At 43.1% G+C, this 18,231-nt stretch overlaps 1 protein-coding gene across 1 annotated transcript in view; it reads right to left on the bottom strand.

The window, feature by feature from the left end:
• Positions 1-354: 354 nt before the first annotated feature.
• The window catches only part of fbp2 (fructose-1,6-bisphosphatase 2), a 30,577-nt gene continuing 12,700 nt past the window's right edge, over positions 355-18,231 (bottom strand). Inside the window, exons 4-8 of the mRNA XM_031816421.1 lie at positions 17,298-17,306; positions 13,607-13,747; positions 12,983-13,120; positions 2,409-2,528; positions 355-589 (exon numbers count right to left, since the gene is read on the bottom strand). Of these exons, the coding sequence (XP_031672281.1) occupies positions 404-589; positions 2,409-2,528; positions 12,983-13,120; positions 13,607-13,747; positions 17,298-17,306 (594 nt within the window). The 3' untranslated portion in view covers positions 355-403. The remainder of the gene's footprint in view (positions 590-2,408; positions 2,529-12,982; positions 13,121-13,606; positions 13,748-17,297; positions 17,307-18,231) is intronic.

Below are 18,231 nucleotides of genomic sequence, written 5' to 3'. Positions count from 1 at the left end.
AGCTAATCTTTAGCACACATCACAAAACACAGACAAGTCAGCCCAGTCTCACGGATGTCTCTCAATACTTCAGGTTAGTTTGGCTTTAGGCTGATATTATTGATACTGTGTCTCACTACTGGCAGGCTGCTCTCTAGAGTATAAAGCGAGCCTAAATAAGGAGAAAGGAAACTGCATGAGACAAACAGCTGTCAGAGTTCTGGTTCTAGTAGAGTTGAGGATAGGGTTACATGAACAGGAAGAGTGGAATATCTGAATCCTGAAATATTGGCCCTGGTCAAAAGCAGTGCAGTATATAAGGAAGAGGGTGCTATATGCTCTTCTTGCTGATGGACAGACATGTAGTTACTCATGTTTTTTGTTGTTGTTGGTATTTCACTTTTATTCAAGTTTTGTTGTCGTTCTACTTGTGCTTCTTGACAAAGTCGAGATATTCGTTGACGTCATCAGGTGAACCCACAATAAACGGAACTCTCTGGTGGATGTTGGTTGGAACCACGTCTAGGACACGCCCTTCTCCCGTAGTCGCCACGCCTCCACACTGCTCGATCAGGAAGGCGATGGGGTTGCACTCATACAGCAAACGCAGCTAGGGAAGGGAAAGGAATGCACACACCAAGATTAGAGGAGGGAATGTGAAGGAGTGATACACAGCTTCAACCTATTTAACTGGATTAGCTATTGTTTATACCTTTCTTAACTTTCCGTCTCTTAGCCAGAGAGCCCTGGGCCCTGTTTCCCCACATCCGGAGAGACCTGGGCCCTGTTTCCCCATAGCCGGAGAGACCTGGGCCCTGTTTCCCCATAGACTGTAATGGTATTACTACAGCTGCAATGGTATTACTACAGCTGCAATGGTATTACTACAGCTGCAATGGTATTACCACAGCTGTAATGGTATTACTACAGCTGTAATGGTATTACTACAGCTGTAATGGTATTACTACAGCTGTAATGGTATTACTACAGCTGCAATGGTATTACTACAGCTGTAATGGTATTACTACAGCTGTAATGGTATTACTACAGCTGTAATGGTATTACTACAGCTGCAATGATATTGTTACAGCTGTAATGGTATTACCACAGCTGTAATGGTAATACTACAGCTATAATGGTATTACCACAGCTGCAATGATATTATTACAGCTGTAATGGTATTACCACAGCTGTAATGGTATTACTACAGCTGTAATGGTATTACTACAGCTGTAATGGTATTACTACAGCTGTAATGGTATTACTACAGCTGTAATGGTATTACTACAGCTGTAATGGTATTACTACAGCTGTAATGGTATTACTACAGCTATATCCTCACATGGTCTCTCCTGTCATTGCTATGCGGATGACACTCAACTACTTTTCTTCTTCCCCCCTTCTGACACGCAGGTGGCGAAACGAATCTCTGCGTGCCTGGCTGATATCTCAGCTTGGATGTCGTCCCACCACCTCAACAAGACGGCGCTGCTCTTCCTCCCAGGGAAGGCCTCCCCGCTCAATTAAAGACCTCTACATCACGGTTGACTCCACAGTGTCGCCCTCCCAGAGTACAAAGAACCTTGGCGTGACCCTGGACGACACTCTGTTGTTCTCTGCAAACATCAAAGCAGTGACTCCTGCAGGTTCATGCTCAACAACAACCGTAGAGTATGACCCCCCCCTCACACAGGAAGTGGCGCAGGTCCTAATACAGGGACTTGTCATCTCCCGTCTGGACATCTGCAACTCTCTGTTGGCTGAGATTGCAGCAGGCCGCCTGGTTTTGAACCCAAGTTCTCTCATGTCACGCCGCTCCTCCGCACTCTCCACTGGCCTCCAGTTGAAGCTCCACTACCAGACCATGATGCTTACCTACAGAACTGCAAGGGGAACTGCCCCTTCCTACCTTCAGGCTCAAACCCTACACCCCAACCCGAGCACTCCGTTCTGTCACCTCAGGTCCCTTGGCCCTCCAACCCCCACGGGAGGGCAGCTCCTGTCTCAGCCCAGTCCATGCTCCTCCTCTGTTCTGGCACCCCAATGGTGGAACCAGCTTCCCCCTGAATCTAGGACATCAGAGTCCCTGCTCATCTTCTGAAAACATCTGAAACCCTTCAAACATTATCTTAAATAATCCCCCTCCTCACCTTGACCCCCCCTCACCCAAAAGATAAATAATAATAATCCAAAAATAACCACGTAACTTGTTTTCTGTGGTCTGTGGATGAGTTAAATCTATAGAGTCTATAATTCAATTCATCTTTTCACTGGCATGGTTAGAGGTTAGAGGTCAGGGATTAGAGGTCAAGGGATACTTTTAGGGTCAGGGCCTGCCTACCTAGCCCTTGGGGCTCTTCTTGTTGATAGGGTTAGGGCTAAAGGTTAGGGGTTAGGGGTTAGAGGTCAATGGTTAAGGCTAAACCTACCTTTCCCTTAGGGCTCTTTTCATTGGCAGGGTACATGAAGATTCCTCCATATGCGATGGTGCGATGGACGTCTGCCACCATAGAGCCCACATACCTTGCTCCATAGGGGGCGCTCCCGTCCTATAGGGGCAGAGACAACAAGACACTGAACTCACTCTCATCACCATACACTGTTATCAAAACAACTTTGATTGATTGATGTACAGTTTTGATTGATACCGTCACAACCATATTCGTTTGCCAGAGCCATAGATGAAGCTACAGTAGCAAGCAACAGGAAGCTATGCACAGCTACACAGCACATTTGCACGTGTTAAAATCTCAGTGTTAAGGTAAAAAGTGTTGTGAGTGTTATATCTGAGTGTTGAGTCTAATGGGGTTAACACCAGTGTTATATCTGAGTGTTGATTCTAATGGGGTTAACACTAGTGTTATATCTGAGTGTTGATTCTAGTTGGGTTAACACCAGTGTTATATCTGAGTGTTGAGTCTAATGGGGTTAACACCAGTGTTATATCTGAGTGTTGAGTCTAATGGGTTAACACCAGTGTTATATCTGAGTGTTGATTCTAGTGGTGTTAACACCAGTGTTATATTTGAGTGTTGATTCTAGTGGTGTTAATACCAGTGTTATATCTGAGTGTTGATTCTAGTGGTGTTAATACCAGTGTTATATCTGAGTGTTGATTCTAGTGGTGTTAACTAGGATTACTGGGATTAACACCACTGGGATTAAAATTGATACCACCTGCGGTGAATAAATAAAGTGTTATTTGAATTACAGTGGTATCAACACTGCGTAGTGTTGGTTAATCGACTGTGTTGAGTTCATTTCCCTTAACTCTCGGAGTGAAAGAACATGTTGAAGGGCCTCTATCACATTTCCCAGGATGCTTTGTTGCAGGTTGATTTTTAGAATTTTTTATTTTAATATCTATGTTTCTGCATGCACATTGATTCATTATTCTTATACTATACAAAGATAAATAACTGAAATGTTTCCAAACTAATCCAATCTGTAAGGGGTTGGACTTATTACACCTGTTACTGAGATACTCCAGATTACATGGTTTAGGTAGTATTGGTTGTCCTTCACAATAGCAGTCAGGCTGAATGCAGGTGGTGGGGGATAAAACATTCCAATTGTTGGACATATCACTTCACACACCAGCGTATTGTGACTTGCAGGTCTAATGAGCCAGGATTTTCAGAACACGATTTTCAGGATAACTAGTACATAACTAAAGGCCTTCTGTATAATGTATAAGTCACAAAGAGTTCAATTTAAATTCAAATACAGTCACTTGGTGAAGGATCCAGTGCTGCAAATGTATTAATGTAACAACTATGTCTCTGTCACTAACAAACATCACATAGGTGGACATCTCTCACATTCACTTCAAAAGCATGCTGGGAAATATGCAATTTTGGTATTTGGTATTTTATTAGGATCCCCATTAGCTGTTGCAAAAGCAGCAGCTACTCTTCCTGGGGTCCACACAGAACATGAAACAATACAGAATGACATAATACAGAACATCATTAGACAAGAACAGCTCAAGGACAGAACTTTATACATTTTTAAAATGCACACGTGGCCTACATATCAATACATACATACAAACTATCTAGGTCAAATACGGGAGAGGCGTTGTGTCGCGAGGTGTTTATTGGTGGTGACAGTATTTCCTAGCCTCAGTGCAGTGGGCAGCTGGGAGGAGGTGCTCTTATTCTCCATGGACTTTACACTGTCCCAAAACTTTTTGGAATTTGTGCAACTGGATGCAAATTTCAGTTTGAAAAAGTTAGCCTTTGCTTTCCTAACTGACGGTGTATATTGGTTCCTAACTTCCCTGAAATGTTGCATATCATGGGGGCTATTCGATGCTAATGCAGAACGCCACAGGATGTTTTTGTGCTGGTCTGGGGTGAACCAAGGGCTTTTTCGGATCTTAGTTCTACATTTATTGAATGGGGCATGCTTATTTAAGATGGAGAGGAAAGCACTTTAGAAGAGCATCCTCTACTGACGGGATGAGGTCAATATCCTTCCAGGATACCCAGGCCAGGTTGGTTAGAAAGGCCTGCTTGCAGAAGTGTTTTAGGGAGCGTTTGACAGTGATGAGGGGTGGTCGTTTGACCGCGGACCCATTACGGACGCAGGCAATGAGGCAGTGACGCTGAGATCCTGGTTGAAGACAGCAGAGGTGTATTTAGAGGGCAAGTTGGTCAGGATGTTATCTAAGAGGGTGCCCATGGTTACAGATTTTGGCTTGTAACTGGTAGGTTCCTTGATAATTTGTGTGAGATTGTGTTAAGCATGTCCCAGTTTAGGTCACCTAGCAGCACGAGTTCTGAAGATAAATGGGGGATAATCAATTCACGGTGTCCAGGGAACAGCTGTGAGCTGAAGGGGGTCAATAACAAGCGGCAACGGTGAGAGACTTGTTTCTGGAAAGGTGGATTTTTAAAAGTAGAAGCTCGAATGGTTTGGGCACAGACCTGGATAGTATGATAGAACTCTGCAGGCTATCTCTGCAGTGGATTGTAACTCCGCAGCCTTTGGCAGTTCTATCTTGACGGAATATGTTGTAGTTAGGGATGGACATTTCTGAATTTCTGGTGGCCTTCCTAAGCCAGGATTCATACACGGCAAGGACATCAGGGTTGGCGGAGTGTGCTAAAGCAGTGAATAAAACAAACTTAGGGAGGAGGCTTCTGATGTTAATTAACATGCATGAAACCAATGCTTTTAAGGTTACAGAAGTCAACAAATGAGAGTGCCTGGGGAGTACGTGTGGTACTGGGGGCTACAGGGCCTGGGTTAACCTCTACATCACCAGAGGAACAGAGGGGGAATAGGATAAGGGTACGTCTAAAGGCTAAAAGAACTGGTCGTCTAGTGCACTGGGAACAGATAATTAAAGGAGCAGACTAGATAGAATAGATTCAGGGCATAATGTACAGACTAGGGTATGGTAGGATGTGAGTATAGTGGAGGTCAACCTAGATGTTGAGTGACAAAGAAAGAGACGGAGGTGTTGCTAACATTTACGATAGCAAATTTCAATTTACAACAAACAAAAATTACTGCGTTTTCATCTTTTGAGCTTCTAGTCATGAAATCTATGCAGGCAACTCAGCATTCCTCACTGAGTTCCCTGAATTCCTTTCGGACCTTGTAGTCATGGCAGGTAATATTCACATTTGTGGTGATTTTAATATTCACATGGAAAAGTCCACAGACCCACTCCAAAAGGCTTTCGGAGTCATCATCCAACATGTCTGGGTTTTGTCCAAAATGTCTCCGGACCTACTCACTGCCACAGTCATACTCTGGACCTAGTTTTGTCCCGTGGAATAAATATTGTGGATCTTAATGTTTTTCCTCATAATCCTGGACTATCGGACCCCCATTTTATCAAGTTTGCAATCGCAACAAATATTTTGCTTAGACCCCAACCAAGGATCATCTAAAGCCGTGCTATAAACTTGGTTAACCACCTATCTGAGCTGCTTCCTGTGCTCGGCCATCCTATGTTGAACATAACGAACGCCTCCCTATCCACCGGATGTGTACCAAACACACTAAAAGTGGCAGTAATAAAGCCAATCTTGAAAAAGCCCAACCTTGGCCCAGAAAATATGAAACATAATCAGCCTATATCGAATCTCCCATTCCTCTCATAATGTTTAGAAAAAACTGTTGTACAGCAACTCATTGACTTCCTGAAAACAAACAATGTACACGAAACACTTCAGTCTGGTTTTAGACCCCATCATAGCACTGAGACTGCACTCGTGAAGTTGGTAAATGACCTTTTAATGGCATCAGACTGAGGCTCTGCATCTGTCCTCGTGCTCCTAGACCTTAGTGTTGCTTTTGACACCATCGATCACCACATTCTTTTGGAGAGATTGGAAACCCAAATTGGTCTATAAGGACAAGTTCTGGCCTGGTTTAGATCTTCTCTGTCGGAGAGATATCAGTTTGTCTCTGTGGATGGTTTGTCCTCTGACAAATCAACTGTAAATTTCGGTGTTCCTCAAGGTTCCGTTTTAGGACCACTATGATTTTCACTATATATTTTATTTCTTGGTGATGTCATTTGGAAACATAATGTTAACTTTCCCTGCTATGCGGATGACACACAGCTGTACATTTCAATGAAACATGGTGGAGCCCCAAAATTGCCCTCGCTAGAAGCCTGTGTTTCAGACATAAGGAAGTGGATGGCTGCCAATGTTCTACTTTTAAACTCAGACAAAACAGAGATGCTTGTTCTAGGTCCCAAGAAACAAAGAGATCTTCTGTTGGATCTGCTAATTAATCTTGATGGTTGTACAGTCGTCTCAAATAATACTGTGAAGGACCTCCGCGTTACCCTGGACCCTGATCTCTCTTTTGACGAACATTTCAAGACTGTTTTAAGGACAGCTTTATTCCATCTTCATAACATTGCAAAAATCTGAAACTTTCTGTCCAAGAATGATGCAGAAAAATTAGTCCATGCTTTTGTCACTTCTAGATTAGACTACTGCTATGCTCTGCTCCCCGGATAAAGCACTAAATAAACTTCAGTTCGTGCTAAACACGGCTGCTAGAATCTTGACAAGAACCAAAAGATGTGATCATATTACTCCAGTGCTAGCCTCTCTACACTGGCTTCCTGTTAAGGCTAGGGATGATTTTAAGTAGGTTACTGCTAACCTACAAAGCATTACATGGGCTTGCTCCTACCTATCTCTCCGATTTGGTCCTGCCGTACATACCTACACGTACGCTACGATCACAAGACACAGGCCTCCTTTATTGTCCCTAGAATGTCTAAGCAATCAGCTGGGGGCAGGACTTTCTCCTATGGAGCTCAATTTTTACAGAATGGTCTGCCTATCCAAGTGAGAGACACAGACTCGGTCTCGACCTGTAAGTCTTCATTGAATACTCCTCTCTTCAGTAGGTTCTATGATTGAGTGTAGTCTGGACCAGGGGTATGAAGGTGAACGGAAAGGCACTGGAGCGACGAACAGCCCTTGCTGTCCCTGCCTGGCCGGTTCCCCTCTCTCCACCCTGATTCTCTGCCTCAAACCCTATTACGGGTGCTAAGTCACTGGCTTACTGGTGCTCTTCCATGCCATCGCTAGGAGGGGTGCGTCACTTGAATGGGTTGAGTCACTGATGTGATCTTCCTGTCTGGGTTGGCGCCCTCCCTTGGGTTGTGCCGTGGGGGAGATCTTCGTGATCAATACTCAGTCTTGTCTCAGGGTGGTATGTTGGTGGTTGAAGATATCCTTGTAGTGGTGTGGGGACTGTGCTTTGGCAAAGTGGGTGGGGTTATATTCTGCCTGGTTGGCCCTGTCTGGGGGTATCATCGGACTGGTGTCTCCTGACCCCTCCTGTCTCAGCCTCCAGTATTTATGCTGCAGTAGTTTGTGTCGGGGGGCTAGGGTCAGTTTGTTATATCTGGAGTACTTCTATCGTATCCGGTGTCCTGTGTGAATTTAAGTATGCTCTCTAATTCTCTCTCTCTTTCTCTCGGAGGACCATGCCCCAGGACTACCTGGCCTGATGGCTCCTTGCGGTCCCCAGTCCACCTGGCCGTGCTGCTGCTCCAGTTTCAACTGTTTTGCCTGCGGCTATGGAATCCTGACCTGTTCACCGGACATGCTAAATGTCCCAGACCTGCTGTTTTCAACTCTCTCTCTCTTCCGCACCTGCTGTCTTTAACTCTAAATGCTCGGCTATGAAAAGCCAGCTGACATTTACTCATGAGGTGCTGACCTGTTGCCCCCTCTACAACCACTGTGATTATTATTATTATTTGACCCTGCAGGTCATCTTTGAACATTTGAAAATCTTGGCCATGTACTGTTATAATCTCCACCCGGCACAGCCAGAAGATGACTGGCCACCCCTCAGAGCCTGGTTCCTCTCTAGGTTTCTTCCTAGGTTCCTGCATTTCTAGGGAGTTTTTCCTAGCCACCGTGCTTCTACACCTGCATTGCTTGCTGTTTGGGGTTTTAGGCTGGGTTTCTGTACAGCACTTTGAGATATCGGCTGATGTAAAAAGGGCTTTAAAAATACATTTGATTGATGCATCCTCACACAGATCAAATATAATATAATCAAATCAAATCACATGTTATTTGTCACATGAGCCGAATACAACAGGTGTAGTAGACCTTACCGTGAAATTCTTACTTACAAACCCTTAACCAACAATGCAGTTTTAGGAAAATAGAGTTAAGTAAAGATGATAATAATGATAACAATGATGAGGCTATATAAATAAGGTTATATACAGGGGGTACCGGTGCCAAGTCATTGTGCATAAGTACAGGTTTGTAAAACAAGGTCATTTGTACATGTAGGTAAGGGTAAAGTGACTATGCATAGATAATATGCATAGTACCTGACGTGCTACCTGTCCCAGACCTGCTGTTTTCAACTTTCTAGAGACAGCAGGAGCGGTAGAGATACTCTGAAGGATCGGCTATGAAAAGTCAACTGACATTTACTCCTGAGGTGCCAAACAGCATTGCTTACGGTTTGGGGTTTTAGGCTGGGTTTCTGTACAGCACTTTGAGATATCAGCTGATGTAAGAAGGGCTTTATAAATACATTTGATTTGATGATAATAAACAGCGTGTAGCAGCAGTGTACAAAACAAATGGTGGGGTCAATGTAAATAGTCCAGGTGGCCATTTGATTAGTTGTTCAGCAGTCTTATGGCTTGGGGGTAGAAGCTGTTAAGGAGCCTTTTGGACCTGGACTTGGCGCTCTGGTACCGCTTGCCGTAGCTGAAAGAACAGTCTATGACTTAGGTGACTGGAGTATTGGGTGACAATCTTTTGGGCCTTTCTCTGACACTGCCTGGTATATAGGTACGGGATGGCAGGAAGCTTGGCCCCAGTGAATATCCTGGGCCATACGCACTACCCTCTGTAGCGCCGTATGGTCGGATGCCGAGCAGTTACCATACAACTGGTCAGTGTGCTCTCGATGGTGCAGCTGTAGACATTTTTGAGGATCTGGGGACCCATGCCAAATCTTTTCAGTCTCCTGAGGGGGAAAAGGTGCCCTCTTCACGACTTTCTTGGTGAGTTTTTGAACATGATAGTTTGTTGGTGATGTGGACACAAAGAAACTCTCGACCCACTCCACTACAGCCTCCTCGATGTGAATGGGGTTGTGTTTGACCCCCCTTTACCTGTAGTATGAGCGAGTGAGTGGTACCGTGAGGTGAGAGTAACTGACTACTGGAATCACTGTCAGCAAGAATACACTTATGGTGGGTTCCATAAGGCTAGACAGAGAGGTTACTGTGAGGCTAACTGACTACTGGACTCACTGTAAGCAAGAATACATAAGGCTAGTGTGTTTAATGGGTTCTATAAGGCTAGTGTGTTTAATGGGTTCAATAAGGCTAGTGTGTTTAATGGGTTCCATAAGGCTAGTGTGTGTAATGGGTTCCATAAGGCTAGTGCGTGTAATGGGTTTCATAAGGCTAGTGTGTTTAATGGGTTCCATAAGGCTAGACAGAGAGGTTACTGTGAGGCTAACTGACTACTGGACTCACTGTAAGCAAGAATACATAAGGCTAGTGTGTTTAATGGGTTCTATGAGGCTAGGGTGTTTAATGGGTTCAATAAGGCTAGTGTGTTTAATGGGTTCTATAAGGCTAGTGTGTTTAATGGGTTCTATAAGGCTAGTGTGTTTAATTGGTTTCATAAGGCTAGTGTGTTTAATGGGTTCTATAAGGCTAGTGTGTGTAATGGGTTTCATAAGGCTAGTGTGTTTAATGGGTTCCATAAGGCTAGTGTGTGTAATGGGTTCCATAAGGCTAGTGTGTTTAATGGGTTCCATAAGGCTAGTGTGTTTAATGGGTTCCATAAGGCTAGTGCGTGTAATGGGTTTCATAAGGCTAGTGTGTTTAATGGGTTCCATAAGGCTAGTGTGTTTAATGGGTTCCATAAGGCTAGTGTGTTTAATGGGTTCCATAAGGCTAGTGTGTTTAATGGGTTTCATAAGGCTAGTGTGTTTAATGGGTTCTATAAGGCTAGTGTGTGTAATGGGTTTCATAAGGCTAGTGTGTTTAATGGGTTCCATAAGGCTAGTGTGTGTAATGGGTTCCATAAGGCTAGTGTGTTTAATGGGTTCCATAAGGCTAGTGTGTTTAATGGGTTCCATAAGGCTAGTGTGTGTAATGGGTTCCATAAGGCTAGTGCGTGTAATGGGTTTCATAAGGCTAGTGTGTTTAATGGGTTCCATAAGGCTAGACAGAGAGGTTACTGTGAGGCTAACTGACTACTGGACTCACTGTAAGCAAGAATACATAAGGCTAGTGTGTTTAATGGGTTCTATAAGGCTAGGGTGTTTAATGGGTTCAATAAGGCTAGTGTGTTTAATGGGTTCTATAAGGCTAGTGTGTTTAATGGGTTCTATAAGGCTAGTGTGTTTAATGGGTTCTATAAGGCTAGTGTGTTTAATGGGTTCTATAAGGCTAGTGTGTTTAATGGGTTCTATAAGGCTAGTGTGTTTAATGGGTTCTATAAGGCTAGTGTGTTTAATGGGTTCCATAAGGCTAGTGTGTGTAATGGGTTCCATAAGGCTAGTGTGTTTAATGGGTTCTATAAGGCTAGTGTGTGTAATGGGTTCCATAAGGCTAGTGTGTTTAATGGGTTCCATAAGGCTAGTGTGTTTAATGGGTTCCATAAGGCTAGTGTGTTTAATGGGTTCCATAAGGCTAGTGTGTTTAATGGGTTTCATAAGGCTAGTGTGTTTAATGGGTTCCATAAGGCTAGTGTGTTTAATGGGTTTCATAAGGCTAGTGTGTTTAATGGGTTCCATAAGGCTAGTGTGTGTAATGGGTTCCATAAGGCTAGTGTGTTTAATGGGTTCCATAAGGCTAGTGCGTTTAATGGGTTCCATAAGGCTAGTGTGTGTAATGGGTTCCATAAGGCTAGTGCGTGTAATGGGTTTCATAAGGCTAGTGTGTTTAATGGGTTCCATAAGGCTAGTGTGTGTAATGGGTTCCATAAGGCTAGTGCGTGTAATGGGTTTCATAAGGCTAGTGTGTTTAATGGGTTCCATAAGGCTAGTGTGTTTAATGGGTTTCATAAGGCTAGTGTGTTTAATTGGTTTCATAAGGCTAGTGTGTTTAATGGGTTCTATAAGGCTAGTGTGTGTAATGGGTTTCATAAGGCTAGTGTGTTTAATGGGTTCCATAAGGCTAGTGTGTGTAATGGGTTCCATAAGGCTAGTGTGTTTAATGGGTTCCATAAGGCTAGTGTGTTTAATGGGTTCCATAAGGCTAGTGTGTGTAATGGGTTCCATAAGGCTAGTGCGTGTAATGGGTTTCATAAGGCTAGTGTGTTTAATGGGTTCCATAAGGCTAGTGTGTGTAATGGGTTCCATAAGGCTAGTGCGTGTAATGGGTTTCATAAGGATAGTGTGTTTAATGGGTTCCATAAGGCTAGTGTGTTTAATGGGTTCCATAAGGCTAGTGTGTTTAATGGGTTCCATAAGGCTAGTGTGTTTAATGGGTTTCATAAGGCTAGTGTGTTTAATGGGTTCCATAAGGCTAGTGTGTGTAATGGGTTCCATAAGGCTAGTGTGTTTAATGGGTTCCATAAGGCTAGTGTGTTTAATGGGTTCCATAAGGCTAGTGTGTGTAATGGGTTCCATAAGGCTAGTGCGTGTAATGGGTTTCATAAGGCTAGTGTGTTTAATGGGTTCCATAAGGCTAGACAGAGAGGTTACTGTGAGGCTAACTGACTACTGGACTCACTGTAAGCAAGAATACATAAGGCTAGTGTGTTTAATGGGTTCTATAAGGCTAGGGTGTTTAATGGGTTCAATAAGGCTAGTGTGTTTAATGAGTTCTATAAGGCTAGTGTGTTTAATGGGTTCTATAAGGCTAGTGTGTTTAATGGGTTCTATAAGGCTAGTGTGTTTAATGGGTTCTATAAGGCTATTGTGTTTAATGGGTTCTATAAGGCTAGTGTGTTTAATGGGTTCTATAAGGCTAGTGTGTGTAATGGGTTCCATAAGGCTAGTGTGTTTAATGGGTTCCATAAGGCTAGTGTGTTTAATGGGTTTCATAAGGCTAGTGTGTTTAATGGGTTCCATAAGGCTAGTGTGTGTAATGGGTTCCATAAGGCTAGTGTGTTTAATGGGTTCCATAAGGCTAGTGTGTTTAATGGGTTCCATAAGGCTAGTGTGTTTAATGGGTTCCATAAGGCTAGTGTGTTTAATGGGTTTCATAAGGCTAGTGTGTTTAATGGGTTCTATAAGGCTAGTGTGTGTAATGGGTTCCATAAGGCTAGTGTGTTTAATGGGTTCCATAAGGCTAGTGTGTTTAATGGGTTCCATAAGGCTAGTGTGTTTAATGGGTTCCATAAGGCTAGTGTGTTTAATGGGTTCCATAAGGCTAGTGTGTGTAATGGGTTCCATAAGGCTAGTGTGTTTAATGGGGAAATGGACGATCGCTAAAAGTTATTTGTGGTTCCAAAACTCAAGGTGTCAGGTGATGATCATGTTTGCGTGTGTGTGTGTGTGTGTATGTGTGTACCTCTGGGTATTTCTTGTGCTTCAGGTAGGCGTTGATGGATGGGTGCATGTATTTGGCGTATCCCTCGTTCAGACTGTAGATCTTTCCTTTGGGCTTGATCTTCACATTTTTCTCTGTCAGGATAAACTCTCCAATCGCCTGGAAACCAAACAACACAGTTAGTTAAGAACATTCACTTGTTATTTTACCGACACTGGCCTCTGTCCTCTGTCACTGTCCACTGTCCTCTGTCACTGTCCACTGTCCACTGTCCTCTGTCCTCTGTCACTGTTCTCTCTCCTCTGTCACTGTCACTGTCCACTGCCCTCTGTCCTCTGTCCACTGTCCTCTGTCACTGTCCACTGCCCTCTGGCCTCTGTCTCTGTCCTGTCTTTTTACTTTGTTTCTCTTCTGTCTCTGACCTCTGTCTGTCTCTGTCCTCTCTATGTCCTCTGTCTCTGTCCTCTTTCTTCTGTCTCTGACCTCTGTCTCTGTCCTCTGCCTCTGTCTCTGTTCTCTGTCCTCTATATCTGTCCTCGAGTCTGAGTAAACACTGTTGCACAGTGTGGGTGGTGGATTAGCCTGCGCTAAGGAAACTCCTATGAATTAACTTTGAATATGGGGCTATTACTTCCACAAACTCACAGGGTCCAGCATAAAGAAGTTGAGGCCCTGTCCGGTGGAGAGGGCAACCAAGGTGGCACTACCATAGAGTGCATATCCCGCGGCAACAATCTTGCTGCCAGGCTGCAGCGCATCCTTCTCTGTGGCGTCGTTAGTTGATGTCTGACAAAAATAGACATTGTATCATATTAGTGGATATTCACACTACTCTCAGGGCAAGTCTGCCGGTTTTGACGATCACTGACTTTTAGTAGCAGGTTAGGAGAATTAGGTTAATGTTAGGAGAATGAACGTGTCAGGTTAGGAGAATTAGGTTAAGGTTAGGAGAAACTTCTTCAGGATTGGTGGGTCCCCTGCGTGACGGTTGAGTTAACGTAAGCTAATGCGATTAGCATGAGGTTGTAAGTAACAAGAACATTTCCCAGGACATAGACATATCTGATATTGTCAGAAAGCTTACATTCTTGTTAATCTAGCTGCACTGTCCAATTTACAGTAGCCATTACAATGAAATAATACCATGCTATTGTTTGAGGAGAGTGCACAGTTTTTAACTTTGAAAAGTTATTAATAAACAAATTAGGCACATTTGGGCAGTCTTGATACAACATTTTGAACAGAAATGCAATGGTTCATTGGATCAGTCTAAAACTTTGCACATGCACTGCTGCCATCTTGTGGCCAAAATCTAAATTACACATGGGCTGGAATAATACATTATGGCTTTTCTCTTGCATTTCAAAGATGATGGTACAAAAATAATACAAAAAACAGTTATTTTTTCTTTGTATTGTCTTTTACCAGATCTAATGTGTCATATTCTCCTACATTTCCGCAAACTAAAAAAGAGTGTCCTTTCAAATGGTACCAAGAATATGCATATCCCTGCTTCAGGGCAGTTAGATTTGGGGTATGTCATTGCTACAGGCAGTTAGATTTGCGGTATGTCATTGCTATAGGCAGTTAGATTTAGGTATGTCATTGCTATAGGCAGTTAGATTAGGGGTATGTCATTGCTACAGGCAGTTAGATTTGGGGTATGTCATTGCTATAAGCAGTTAGATTTGGGGTATGTCATTGCTACAGGCAGTTAGATTTGGGTATGTCATTGAAAAAAAGGGTCCGATCCTTAAGAAGTTACAGGAATTTACATGTCAGTTTAGGAGAATTAACATGCCAGGTTAGGAGAATTAGGTTAAGGTTAGGAGAATTAACGTGGTACGTTAGGATAATTAGGTTACGGTTAGGAGAATTAGGTAGGAAAACAGTTAGGGTTAGCTAAAATTGTTCCTGACACGGCTCGAACATATCTAGCTACAATCAGACCTGCCCTGAGAACAGTCTAAATTTTCATGATTGTGATTCTGCCAAGTAGACATGAATTAGAACATAAACTACACACTGGCTGTGTCCACTGGCTAGACCTATATTGGCTAGACCTATACACACTGGATAGAATATGGGCCAGCTGGATAATCCCCCTAATAGAGCTATACACACTGGATATAACATGCTAACATGGGTCATCTGGATATTCCCCCTAATAGACCTATACACACTGGATATTACATGGGCCAGCTGGATATTCCCCCTAATAGACCTATACACACTGGATAGAACATGGGCAAGCTGGATATTCCTCCCTGATAGACCTATACACACTGGATATAACATGCTAACATGCTAACTATGGCCAGCTGGATATTCCCCCTAATAGACCTATACACACTGGATATTACATGGGCCAGCTGAATATCCCCCTGATAGAGCTATACACACTGGATATAACATGCTAACATGCTAACTATGGCCAGCTGGATATTCCCCCTAATAGACCTATACGAACTGGATAGAACATGGGCAAGCTGGATATTCCTCCCTGATAGACCTATACACACTGGATATAACATGCTAACATGCTAACTATGGCCAGCTGGATATTCCCCCTAATAGACCTATACACACTGGATATTACATGGGCCAGCTGAATATCCCCCTGATAGAGCTATACACACTGGATATAACATGCTAACATGCTAACTATGGCCAGCTGGATATTCCCCCTAATAGACCTATACACACTGGATATTACATGGGCCAGCTGAATATCCCCCTGATAGAGCTATACACACTGGATATAACATGCTAACATGCTAACTATGGCCAGCTGGATATTCCCCCTGATAGAGCTATACACACTGGATATAACATGCTAACATGCTAACTATGGCCAGCTGAATATCCCCCTGATAGAGCTATACACACTGGATATAACATGCTAACATGCTAACTATGGCCAGCTGAATATCCCCCTGATAGAGCTATACACACTGGATATAACATGCTAACTTGAGTCAGTGAAATAAAATCTACTACTACCATAAAATAAAGTATTTGTGTAAATGTTGAGCGTGATATGATTATTGCATGTCAGGTCTGTGCAACAACAGCACCCTCTATTGTTGGTTATTGTAACTGCGGTCTTCTAAGCCTGCTGGTGCTGGAGCATGGATGGATCCTTCATCTGTTGTAGCTCCTTCAACTCAACCACAGCTTGGACTGAATATCTCTGTCAATTATGCATGTCTGATACTAATACTATGTCTGATACTATGATACTAAGAATCATGTTGTTAGTGTCTAATGTCTAAAGAATGTGTCAATCCTTGTGTCTAATGTCTTGTCACACCCTGATCTGTTTCACCTGTCTTGTGCTTGACACCCCCCACCAGGTGTCTCCACCCCCCACCAGGTGTCTCCCATTTGTCCCCATTCTCTCCTGTGTATTAATACCTACGTTTTCTGTTTGTCTGTTCCAAGTTCGTTTTGTCATGTCCTAACAGCGTGTTCCTGTGTTTTTGTTTTTCTTAGTCTTCCCAGTTCTGACCTTTCTGCCTGTCCTGATCCTGCCTGACTCTGATTTGGATCTCAACTCTTTGCCTGCCTTGACTTACCTTTTGCCTGCCCCTTGTACTATAATAAACTCTGAGGCTTGTACAATCCACCTCCTGTGTCTGGATCTGTGTCTTAGCCTGAGTCCTGATACGTCTAAAGAATGTGTCAATCCTAACTAGTGTCTAAAGAATGTGTCAATCCTAATGACTAATGTCTAAAGAATGTGTCAATCCTAACGACTAATGTCTAAAGAATGTGTCAATCCTAACGACTAATGTCTAAAGAATGTGTCAATCCTAATGACTAATGTCTAAAGAATGTGTCAATCCTAATGACTAATGTCTAAAGAATGTGTCAATCCTAATGACTAATGTCTAAAGAATGTGTTCATGCTAGTGTCTAATGTCTAAGGAATGTGTCAACCCTAATGACTAATGTCTAAAGAATGTGTTCATGCTAGTGACTAATGTCTAAGGAATGTGTCAATCCTAATGACTAATGTCTAAAGAATGTGTTCATGCTAGTGTCTAATGTCTAAGGAATGTGTCAATCCTAATGACTAATGTCTAAAGAATGTGTTCATGCTAGTGACTAATGTCTAAGGAATGTGTCAATCCTAATGACTAATGTCTAAAGAATGTGTTCATTCTAATGTCTAAGGAATGTGTCAATCCTAATGACTAATGTCTAAAGAATGTGTTCATGCTAGTGTCTAATGTCTAAGGAATGTGTCAATCCTAGCTTTAACAGTTCCATAATATAATTCCATAGCTTAGCTGGTGCATATGATCAGGCTGGTGATAAGTGGGGCTGTTACCTCGTCAATCTGGAGAGGCACATGGAGAGAGACACAAGGAGACACACGTCAGAGAACAGACACAGACAGAGTGCATATGAACAACAGATTTACCCATACTAAATTGCCACTCAGCATGTATTGAATGTCACAAATACACTACACTTCTGTGAGGCATATCTGTTTCTACACTTCTGCTACTCGGCATACACATCATGGACAAACTGAAATGGTCCACCCACACAGACTGTGTGGTGAAGAAGGTGCAACAGCGCCAGGAGGCTGAAAATATTTGGCTTGTCACCTAAATCCCTCACAAACTTATATAGATACACAATTGAGAGCATCCTGTTGGGCTGTATCACCGCCTGGTACGGCAACTGCACCGCCCACAACCACAAGGCTCTCCAGAGGGTGGTGTGGTCTGCACAACGCATCAACGGAGGAAAACTACCTGCCCTCCAGGACACCTACAGCACCCGATGTCACAGGAGGTCAAAAAGATCATCAAGGACATCAACCACCCGAGCCGCTGCCTGTTCACCTCACTACCATTCAGAAGGCGAGGTCAGTACAGGTGCATCAAAGCAGGGACTGAGAGACTGAAAAATAGCTTCTATCTCAAGGCCATCAGACTGTTAAACAGCCATCACTAGCACAGAGAAGCTGCTGCCTACATACATACTTGAAATCATTGGCCACTTTTATAAATGGATCACTAGTCACTTTATTAATGCCACTTTAATAATGATGTTTACATATCTTTCACTACTCATCCCAGATGTATATACTGTATTTTATACCATCTATTGCATCTTGTCTATGCTGCTAGGTCAGGGCCCATCCAAATATTTATATATTCCATCTCTTTAGATTTAGTCTTATTATACCTTTATTTCAACAAGGAACACAGACTGAGACCAAGGTCTCTTTTACAGCTGGGCCCTGCGTATAC

This window comes from Oncorhynchus kisutch, linkage group LG3, assembly GCF_002021735.2.
Source record: "Oncorhynchus kisutch isolate 150728-3 linkage group LG3, Okis_V2, whole genome shotgun sequence".
NCBI classification, from domain to species: domain Eukaryota; kingdom Metazoa; phylum Chordata; class Actinopteri; order Salmoniformes; family Salmonidae; genus Oncorhynchus; species Oncorhynchus kisutch.
The sequence above is the reverse complement of the archived record's forward strand: the minus strand, read 5'-3'. Positions and strand labels throughout refer to the sequence as shown.